Source organism: Bidens hawaiensis, unplaced genomic scaffold (assembly GCF_021521415.1).
Source record: "Bidens hawaiensis isolate Kalapana, Puna unplaced genomic scaffold, B.hawaiensis_p1.1 tig00008375_1, whole genome shotgun sequence".
NCBI lineage: Eukaryota > Viridiplantae > Streptophyta > Magnoliopsida > Asterales > Asteraceae > Bidens > Bidens hawaiensis.
In genome coordinates, this window is record NW_027491593.1 from 313,451 (window position 1) to 324,930 (window position 11,480).

General features: G+C 32.9%; 2 protein-coding genes across 2 annotated transcripts; one reads left to right on the top strand and one right to left on the bottom strand.

Moving 5' to 3' along the window:
* The first annotated feature begins 282 nt into the window (after nt 1-282).
* On the top strand, nt 283-1,461 carry LOC143637637 (uncharacterized). Its single transcript, XM_077104974.1, has one exon. The coding sequence runs from the start codon at nt 283-285 to the stop codon at nt 1,459-1,461; it is 1,179 nt and encodes a 392-aa protein (XP_076961089.1).
* A 3,356-nt stretch (nt 1,462-4,817) lies between these two features.
* LOC143637652 (RNA-binding protein involved in heterochromatin assembly dri1-like) lies at nt 4,818-6,192 on the bottom strand. The gene is made up of 4 exons (XM_077104991.1): nt 6,183-6,192; nt 5,632-6,050; nt 5,233-5,331; nt 4,818-5,130 (listed from the first exon to the last, which is right to left on the bottom strand). Exons 2-3 carry the CDS (start codon nt 6,036-6,038, stop codon nt 5,241-5,243), a joined length of 498 nt encoding a protein of 165 aa, XP_076961106.1. The 5' UTR covers nt 6,039-6,050; nt 6,183-6,192; the 3' UTR covers nt 4,818-5,130; nt 5,233-5,240.
* Nucleotides 6,193-11,480: the final 5,288 nt, after the last annotated feature.

Consider the following 11,480-nt stretch of genomic DNA (forward strand, 5'->3'; position numbering starts at 1 on the left):
ACAGGGGCACAAAGTTTCGTGGACTCACCCACACCCGTAGTATACACGGGTCATAATTCTCGGGTTCACCCGCCTTCATTTGCCAGTCGCCACCGCGCATCTCAACACCGTTCTCCGGCAATTACACTGCTCACCGTTGACTAAACTCCATACCCTCATGAAACCCCATGTTTCTTTATCAATCAACCCACAAATACAATTCACATTAGACTCCATTCAGAAGTTGCCCACCAAGTGTTCGACGAAATGCCTCAATTACAGTAGTTAACTTATTTCATTATAATGAAGGCATTTAGACATTTATCTAACTGTTGCTATGCCCCAAGTCTTCTAAGAGCCAAAAACTTAACTGGGTTTGTGAATACAGATGCAATATCTAATCCCGTATCTTCCGAGTGGCGCGAACGAGCCTTTTCGAAACTAATCAAGCTGAGTCATTTTCTTAAGGGTTTGGATTTGATCAATGGAAGATTAGTTAATGTCCAGGATGAATGTGCCGTTGTTAACAATGAGTTTTTTATGCAAAGTATGCATGCTTTCAAGTCAATCGGTGCGGCTTTTGTTACACCGAACATGCATACTTGTGCCAACAAGCCGGTTTACAAGGAACCATTTGCTTTAAACTCTCTAAAGAAAGTATGTGACGTGTTAACCGTATCGGCTCAAGATAGAAAGTTGGTCCGTCTTGCAATATGCCCACAGGTTACGCAGCACCAAATATGGATCAGTACCCTTCTTGAGATACTGAATCAGTTAAAAATCGAAATGAGTGTCATGGGTTATCGGGCTGACATGGCTCTGCAAATAGTGGTTAATTGTCTTAGGCTGTTAGACGATGCAATGTCGTATGACCCTGACTCAACGTCGTGGATGCGGCTTGCGCCTAAGAAGGACGCTGACTCACCTCCTTCTGTCAAATGGGCTGATTTGCTTGAGATGTTTAATGATTTAGTTGCCTTTTTAAAGTATGATCATAAGTTTCTCTTTTATGTTACAAAGATTGAGATAATGAAAGAAGGGTTAGCGCAGATAAAAGATGGTTTGGTAGATAAGAATATTGGGTACAAAGAGGCTCGACACCAACAAAGTTTGGTTCAGAAGAAGCTGACTAAATTTTTGGGTCATTCGTCACAATGTTTGCTTACGCTTTTATTATATTATCTTTATGGAAGTGTTGATGATATTGAGATTGATGTTTGTTGCTGGTTGTCCGAGGATGTTGTCGGCGGGGATAAAGTCTGTTTGTGTGTTGGCAAGATTATGACATCGGATGGAGATAAAATGTTAATGCATGTGGTTAAGCAGTTGGATCGAGCCCTTGGGGTGGTAAAATTTGTTCATGAATTGGCGGGAATGAAAGAGGTTTTGGAGTTTCAGGGTCATCTGTGGTATGTGGGCTCGGAGAGTAGATCACTCACTTATAGAGGACACAAGTTCTTTGTTCATGGAATTAGTCTTTGATGAAGGGTGAATCTAAGGCGTTACATAGAAATGTATTCTTCTGTAAAGGTAATTGTTTATTTAAAAATTATATATTTCTATTTGAAGATCTATTTATATATAATATATACTAGGTTAGAAACCCGAGTATTACATGGATTGAATTACTTATTTAGGCTGCAAAACTTTTAGGTTTGGTGCGATGTTCCAAACCAAAAAAACAAGGCTGCAAAAATAATGTTTCAACACATAATTTATTTTTAATGAACAGAAAATACTTGTTGGATTTTTCATAGTACTTGAAGTTCTAAAACGACTCCCCAAACTTAAGATAAATATTTGGTTTTTCCTTAGAAAAAAGTTATTCTACTCATCTAAAGCGAGAAGGGAACTTCATCTCCTGAATCATAGTAAACCACGAACCATAACACACTTACTATGACACAATCACTTGTGAAGGGTAAACGTGGGCCATTAAATAAGCAATCAGTAAATGGTTCGAAACCTTAAGTCGAGCTTGACGCTTGTTAATGATCATCATTGCCAGCAGCTCACTTTCAATGTCTTCAGCCACAAATTAGCAGGGGTCTACGTTTTCGTTTCAATAACTCAATTGATGAGAAAAAATAATTAAAGAAAAATGTATTTACAGATGAGAGCTTAATCTTAAAATAAGCAGGAGGCAAGTTAGTGGTTTGTGTAAATTAGTAACTAAACGGGCCAATAAACAGGCAGCCTCGCTAGCCTTCTTAGAAATGATTTTTTGAAGAAAGATTATAATTACTGATCACCTTCATTAATAATTCTGAGAATCGTTTATGCAAACATCGGTATATAAATATTAGAGACAATTCCATAAATATTCCATGTGATGTGACATTTTAAGAGTTTGGCTCTTAGATTTTAAAAATTGCAAAATTATCCTAACATTTATGAGAGGATTATACGTTTAGCCCATACCATTAATCCCAAATAGTTTCTAATGAAAACTTTTTGAAAATTTCCCATTTAGTCCCCACAGTTAATTTGGCAACTTGTTTGTGATGAACGATTAAGACTAATTTGGCAGTTGAACTGTTAATATGCAGCCATATGCATTTTGGACTTGACAAAAATGCATGAAAACTGAACTATTATATGCAGCCAACTGAACAAAATTAATGCCTACTGTTAAAATGTAGCCAAAGTGTAAGTATTTAATGTGCAGCAACTATTTATATGCGATCCAGATTTCAGAGGCTGCAATACAATTGACCCATATACGACCCATGTGCATCTGTCAACACATCTCTGCTAAATTACAGTTTTACCATTTATATTATCGAAATGAAGCTGAACATTCGGTCACCAAATCTTTAGAGAAGTTGAATTTGAATCAAAAGCTTATAAACATAGTATTTGAAACTTGAAGTTGATTATATTTTTGTGTTCCCAGATCAAGGCCCTGCAAAATGGATAGGGCCGTTGGGGTGGTTAAATTTGTTCATGATGCGAGAATGAAAGAGGTTTTGGAGTTTCAGGGTCATCTGTGGTGCACAGGCCGGTCGGAGAGTCTATCGCTCACTTATAGAGGACACAAGTTCTTTGTTCATGAAATCAGTCTTTAATGAAGGGTGTAACCGAAGGCGTTACATAGAAATGTATTCTTCTATAAGGTAATTGTTTATTTAAGAATTATATATTTTATTTGAAGATCCATTTATTTATAATATATATTAGGAAAGATTCTATTATAAAGACATGCGTTTTCTTTTCCACCATTTGATAAAGCTACACTAGGACTTAACCAGGAGACATGTTTTAAACACATACTAATGCATGTTGCTTTCCTACATAAAACGATGAACAATTTGGTCAATTATATCATAAAGATTTCATTATATTCTTAAACCAAATGTTGAAATAAAGATTATTGCATTACAAGCTTATTTCAAACTATATTATGATATCAATATGACAATCATATCTTTAAGTTTTAGACAATTATCAAGATTTGAATGTCTCGCAAAAATGATGTCATTGCTATAACATATTGAATACCGAGGGTAATTTGAATATTAGATTAGTGATCTTTACTTGCCTTTCTAGCGGAAATGTTACTTTCGAGAGAAAAAACTTGGAGTAGAGTAAAGCTTGACAGAGTATCGAAAACTATGATTTAGTGGTTACCATTTAACAACTGTTCATATTGGAAATAGTTTCTCTACCCCTTGAGATAGCGGAACACTCTGCTTTTATCACACTCTCCCTGGACTCTACTAATAGCTTTGGCTACGTGTGTGATTTTACTAGATACGTTTATTTGTTTGTTATGCAAAACTTTACAAAGTGCACCAAACACAAACGTGATTTAAGTAATACATAAATTGTATAAATAAATATACAAGTACTTATATTATATGACAAAGTGATAAAATATTTAACCAACTGGCAAGCAGTAAAATATATAGATTGATAGGCTTTGAGCAAAACTTAACTAACACAAAGGCTTTTTTCCATGTACTATTGGAACTCGGGAAGTGGAATTTGAAAACTATGAATGCGTAGCTTTTTTTTAACTTTCATGCAATTTAGATTCCATATGATTATTTACTTTACCTTTGTTATTTTATGCTTCAGTACTTCCTTTAATAATTTCACCCCATAAAGCAACTAATGGCAATGAATGGACCATCAGTTCTTGAAATATCACCATTTCATATCATGATTAAAGTTTCTCTGGTTTTTCTTTTACAACAAAAAAAGAAAAAAAAGCTTGTCTTGTATTCCTTTCATGATCTTATATGATTGCATCCATCAACTTATTGGTTTTCTCACATTGTTACTTGGTTGTGTATACAAATACAATTGCAATGTAATAGTAACCTTAGATTGAAACATTATTTTAAATAATACATAAAGTTTCAAAGTGGTGAGTGACTCAGCCAGTAGATTACAAGATTGTGAGGCTGAAAATGAGATATTTATTAGGGGAAAAGAATTTTGCTGTGGAGACTAAAATGATAATGACATATTATTAGTGCTTGACCAAGTAGCATATTAAGGTAAATTATAAAGCTTCTTTTTTGTAAGAATCTTGTTAAAGCTAAACAATAATGGCTAGCAGGAGATCACTAATTAATAAAAATGTGTGTTTTAGCTTTTTGACCAGCATTGCAGATTTCTAGGTGCAAAAAAGATGTTAAACTCAAAAGCTTAATTTGGAATCCTATGTTGTCATGTATATATGTTCTTGCTCATGAACCATCTGAAATTAATATAATTTGTTAGCTTGTGATATTTGAAAAGGGTATTATTATTTTACTTATTTTGTAACATTTGTGTAACTTTATTTTAAGTGATAGCAGATAATTAAAGAACAAAAGGAACACATAATATTAAGGAAGAACCTCACAAAATGAGGGATTAATCAGCCATAAAATCAAACATGAGTCTTACTAATCAAATTAACCATAATTCACCTACCTAGCAAATCGAAAGACCGTTACTATTAAAATAAAAATAAAAATAAAAAACGAACGAAAACAAACAAAGATAATTAAATTGAAGATAGGATTGCATATAATAAGGGAAAAACGGGTTGGTTTAGAATATGGATCCTATCAACTGGATGCAAATAAGATACTCTTTCTTTCTTCATTATGTCTGATCAATCTCTCATTATGTAGTAGATAGCAAATCTAACAATACCTGAAATTAAGTTATAACATCACATGAATAATTTAATTAAATCTGTAGATTAACTATTAATATTTAGTATTAATCAATGAGAAAACAAATATAGAGTGTTACCTGCAGGCTTAAAAGGAAGAATGGCTGCCAGAGTCCCTAGGTGCATTGCATCTAAAGCATTCCATTCTGCTAGCAAAGTTGTGCTCGTTACACCCGGGCCTACAAAAATCAAGACATAAATATATTGGGGAAAATTACCGTACAAACTAAAAAAAAACGTGATAATTGTGCGAATCATATGTAATTACAACGTAGTGTCATTACACTATGTTGTATACACAGTTATCACGTTAATTTAATTTGTATATGATCCACACTCAAATATATATGCTAAATAATTAATTAATAATTATACAAACTTATATATAATATATAAGGATGTTAATTTTCATGCATGTACGTACTTTATTATATTGTGCATGAAGTAGACAGATCAAAGTTAAATAATTAATTAATTACCTGGTGCATATCCAGTCACCGGACTTCCACCCTGAGCGGCCACCGCCACCGCCACTGCCACCAGTACTTCCGCCACCAAAGCCGAAACCCCTCCCACCATCAAAACCGCCACCACCACTGCCGCCGCCGCTAGAGACCAAGTCATCCTTGAAGGCACCGCACTTGAAGCAGCTGGAGCGGCTAGCAAAGTTGTGGGCCCCACAGTTGCCCACATTGCAGTACCAGTCACCGGGCCTGACATCAGGCCCGGTACTGAAGCTAAATGCAGAAGCAGTGATCATGCTTCCTCTAGTAACGCCAAAACCTCCGCCGCCTTGCTTCGTCTCCCCGCAGCGCTGGCAAGACTCCCTCCTCTGGAAGTTCAAATGCTGGCATGACCTGCAGTTCCAATCTCCTGGTCTGCTCATCTTAATTAAGTACTTCTGCAAAAAGAAAACTAAATGTTAGTTATATATTAAGTAAGGTGCATATATATATATATATATATATATATATATATATATATATGTACACTGTGTGTGTGTGATTAAATTTAGGGTTTTGAGTGTAACCTTGAGGAAGATAGTGAGTGTGTGTGTGTGTTGAGGGATTGTGGGTATATATATATATATATACATGCAAAAAGGCCTCGAAATTCGAGGAGATTCGGGCTGCTAGCTGTAGACGTAGTTCAAGCACAAGCCAAGCCACCTTTTTCTTTTTAATATTCTTCCCTAGCTTCAACAATGCCACTTTAATTATTACTAAATCTTATAACCTAAATTTTTATTTTAAGAGAAGCACATTTAACTAATTATCTTTTATATTTTATACACTGAGGGACGGACTTTTATTTCAAAACCAATAATATGTCAGGAGTAGTCGTATACTTTATTTGTTCATGTTGCTTTAAATATTATACCCAAAACAAGTAGGTAATCTATTGTGTTAAATTGGTTAAGGTTTGGGATTCCTGAAATCTCAGGTTTGAGAACTGACTCAAAGGGGAGTTTTCATGGTGTTCTTGAATGAGTCAGGCACGCATCATCAAAATCAGTATGAATGGTTAACATCACTTGTTAGGAAGACTCACTCAGATATTGAGGGTGGTTCTTAACACCGTTAAAAAGAAAAAGGACTAAAGGGGCATCTAAGGAATTTTGTTTGCAACGTTGGGTTGAGATTCTAAAGATGGATATATCGTGGAGTTTAAGGTGTAGCTTCTTTTAAGGCTTTCATTTTCCCGTCATGCCCTTCCCTTCATTCTTAAATCACTAAATTTACCATTGTGTAATTTATACTTCATTTCATAACATTGTTGAATAGATATCACTCGATTCATGGGTAAACCTGGACCTGACATGAAATTAAATGTACGATCTTGTGGTTCCCCAAAGGAAAAAAAGAATGCTTCCTATCGACTAATAGGAAATACAAGAAGTCATTGTCATATTTCGTTAGGCCATTCCTTCATGTGGGGATTATCGACACGATCAATAACATTACCCTGTTATCTACTACTATAAGTAGCACAAAAGTTAGGGAACTTAGGCAGGCTTTCATTCTCAATTGTACAATTATTCTCGTCTTTATTTAATGGAAAAGAATGATACAAGTGTTGATTCTCACATGCTCACAATGCTCTATCTTACCGGATTGAATTTTATCTTACAGGATTGATTTCAATCACATGCTTGAGATTAATGGGAGAGAATGAATTATCGAAGGGTTCGAAGCAGTTGGTCTAGTGTATATGTAATTCTGTCTTCACATCTGATTTCTTTAGCCAATTAAAAGTTTTTTTAGGTTATTTGTATTTTAGTAATACGTGATTGATCCAATAAAAAAATCCTCTAATCTGGGTAAATCAACATGCTTAGATAGTTGGATGAACATAAAAAAGGCTATAGTTTTCGTTTCGAGTTATTGTACTTTTTCCAACCCTAACTCGAGACCCAAGTCTAAGCCTTGTTAAAACTAAATATGTAATTTTAAAGAAAACTTCCTATTTCACTCATGGTATTCATTAGAATTGAATTTAATTCCACATAGAAATGCATGTTTGATATGTTAAGAAAGGGTTATAAATTGAAATTTATTTGTCAGAGTCTAACCTACTTGGTAAAGTCGCATGCCTCTTAGACGGGAGGTCTCATATTTAAACCTGAGCAATAGAGTAATTTAGGGGTGTAACTTCATTTATTTGATTTTATTGTAAACAAGAGTATAATCCTGTCAAACTTTGATTTATTAGATCGATTTTGGGGTTGTGATTTTATATGTGAATATTACTCATAGCATACTACGCCAATTAACCAACCTCGTTTCTCTTGCGGATTTCATCGTTTCACGGCCCCAAATCGATCTTATAAACCAAATTATATGTTTCATATGTGGTACCTACAATAGAAGAAGAATTAGTAGTGACGACGAGACATGAATACCAAAGTGTTCATAGGTCACTACAAGAATCTAATATGGTGACGACATAAGTCGTCGCTACAGGGTGTCCCAACGGCATGTCCTCGACATAGCATTGTCATTGTTGGTGGAAAAGTCTTCGCCTTAGGTCAAGCTATGGTGACAACAAGTCTCAGGAAATTCAATGCAATTTTTTTCTTTTTTTTTCATGTGGACCATTTTAAATAACAAAACTATAAAAATGAATACAAAATAAGTTCGAATCTAATGCAAATTACCATAACATATTATTAAAATAATTAAAATGATTGTAAAATTGTTGAAATACATTTCATAAATACAAGTTAAACCGGACTACCTAATCACTTTCATGTCTCGACCGTGCATATTTTTAATAATTTAACGGTGAAAGTAGTTCATTTAATCATAGTTGTTGCGTATGTTGATTTTATTGTCGATTCTATTCGTTTATTGCTTGTTGTTGTTGCCACTTTTCATTCGCTTGTTGCAATTGTTCTTGCATTACATCATATTGTGAGGTGAAGACGTACATATGTACAAGCAGTCATGTCGGCGGATAGATTTTAAAGTTTTCAACCAATATCCTGTGTATGACTACGCCATTCACCTAAGGCACGTATTATTATTATTATTATTATTAATTTTTATAATTATTATCAATTGTCTAATTGTATTAGGTATCTTGTTCACTAAGATTACTATATATCTTAAGAGCTCACTTTATTAATCCTCATTTTAATAAAACACAATGCTTTTAAAATCTATTGGGTTAATTGTTGATTGAAACCCTAAAAAAGTTGGTTCTAATTTGGTTTGGAAAAAGAGCGAATCCATACCCACAAAAAATTAATAAATTACAAGTCTTTTTACAAGCTTAAGTAAGACAGACCAACATGGCCTACATTAAAGCAAAAGATCACATAATGTCACCTATACATGTTTATTCAAAGATATAATTGCTTGTAGGAAAACTCTTTGACCAACAATTATGCACGTAATTGAAATACACACAAATATATATCTAATCTAATTTAACTATACTAATAAAAGAAAATAATGAGATGATGTGGCAATCCCACATTCATTTTAGGCATAATCTCTCTTCTTATTCATCCTATCTTCCATGGGTTATGGAGCAAAACCATATTGACAAATGAGTTATAATTTCCTTTCTAATTCTCTAATTTATCATCTCATTCATCTCAACTATTCATTGGTCATGGGCCAAAATAATTTTGACAAATGGGTAATAATTTCATTTCCAATTCTCTAATTTCTCAACTTATTTATTTGACATATCCATTGGTCATGAGACAAAACTACTAAGAGAAATGGGTTATAATTTCTCTTTTAATTATCTAATCTCTCATCTCATTTATCATAGTTATCCACGGGTAATTGGTCAAAATAATTTCTACAAATGTTGTATATAAAAAAATTCAAATTAGTAAATTTGAGATTTTATATTTCTTATTGTTTATAGTATATATTTTATCTTCTTTTTACCTATAATTCTGTTCATTTCTTTTAGATAACGGATCTTTTTTATTCTTTTTATTTGATAAATCCCGTGTAATACACGGGTTCAAAAGCTAGTATATATATATATATATTGATCTTGTATATGATTAACTCTCGCGGTCGAGAACAAGAAGCGTAACAGTTTGGAGTATTTGTTTTCGTTTAAAAAATTGTTAAAAACAAGAATCAAAATCTAAATTAATAAACCGAAAATAATCTCGTAAGCTGCCTAAAAACAAACTAGGAAGTTTAATTGGTAAAAATGTAATTAAAATTTTATCAGATAGGCTAAATGAATGTTCTAGGTAGCTTAATTGATATCTTGTTTGAATGACTTAACCACAATATTTTGCCCCCATAACATTGATGATGGGTCACCTTGTCACTTTTGTAAATAAATTGCCTAAACCCAAACTAGAAAATTGATGCTTCTTTTTACAAATTTTTGAATATTCCTGTTTTGTACTTGTGGTATTTTCTTTTTTAAGATTTGAGTCAAAAAGAGTGTATGGGATGACACCACATATTAAAAGTAATAGATAATATTTGATATTAACTTGCTTTCTTGACGGCATTTTCTTTTCAATATGTTTAGTGTTTAAATAATTAATATTTAAGATATCTTGTTTACATTTAGAATATTATTGGTTTAATTTTTATTTTTATTTTATTTGTTCTTTATTACAAAGAAAGTAAAACTAATGATATATGTGTGGTAGCAGTAAAGAAAAGGCACATTGAAAATTCAAAATATTTCACGTGTGAAATTCATTCAAATAAGTTAAATAACTTTAGATGTTATACTATAATTGGTTTATGCATTTGTAGACAATGATCATTAGCTAAATATTTATATAAATGGGTTGTAGAAGACATATAACCGCGAATGCATAAACGTTACAATAGGCCAAATTTGTTGTGTTTAACATAGCAGTTTATGATCAAATAAAACCCCATTCCATAGAGTAGCGTCGATGTATATGACAACTAATTAACTAAAGAGCAATATCAGCAGCAAGAGAAATCTGGACATCATTAGCAACCAATTTGAATGGTAGTAACAACCAAACTTTACAATCATAAGAAGCGAGATAAGAATAGCGACACTAAGCCATATACATCTTTATTACAGCGTGCATGATCCAACTAGTCAATAAGGCGGTTACCATAAACTACTTTAAAAGTTGTTGATAATAAAACAACAACTATAATTCATCACTAACTATATTTGTTAAAATAACTATAGAAAACTTATCAGCATTATCAGAGACGGTCCAATCATTTTGAATGTTTTTTTTTTTTCCAAATTGTACTGTTACATAACCTTCTATTTTATTCAAACTTAAGCCTGAAAATAATAAGTTTTTTATGTAAAAATGTAGTATATAACACCTAAGCGTAGATGAAGAACTCATTGAAACAAAATTTTACAAAAATTTGGCTTGGCGGTTCTTTTTACCAATGGTTGAGAAAGTCAAAGGTATAGTTGTAAGTTATTTATTTTAGTGTTTATTATGGAAATGAGCATTAATTATCCTAAAAAAACAAATTTGAACAAGAAATTAAAAATGGGGCTGTAGAGATTCGGACTGATCACGCTGCCGACTCTAAAAGGCATGTGCTTTAGCCACCGCCTACCGGACAAAAGCTAGCTTAATATTTGTACATGATTCACTTATTTTGTAACATGTTTTCATGTATGTACATACATAAAATTCAAACGGGCCCGGAACTTTGGAGGCCTAAGCCACGGACATTTTTTATTTTTTTTTGAATGGTGTGGTCGATGGTCCCTGTCTTACCATATCGGTTGGCCTGAATTTTTTTTAATTTATATATATTTTATATAAAAAAAATATGTATTTTTAATGTTTAATCTAATTACTTAACTCATTTTAAGTCTATTT

Excerpts from the sequence above, each read along its gene's own strand:
- LOC143637637 (XM_077104974.1), top strand. The coding sequence starts at position 283 with ATGAAGGCATTTAGACATTTATCTAACTGTTGCTATGCCCCAAGTCTT.
- LOC143637652 (XM_077104991.1), bottom strand. The coding sequence starts at position 6,038 with ATGAGCAGACCAGGAGATTGGAACTGCAGGTCATGCCAGCATTTGAAC. Across the intron at positions 5,332-5,631 it reads GGTGACTGGATATGCACCAG|GCCCGGGTGTAACGAGCACA; the intron begins GTAATTAATTAA and ends TGATTTTTGTAG.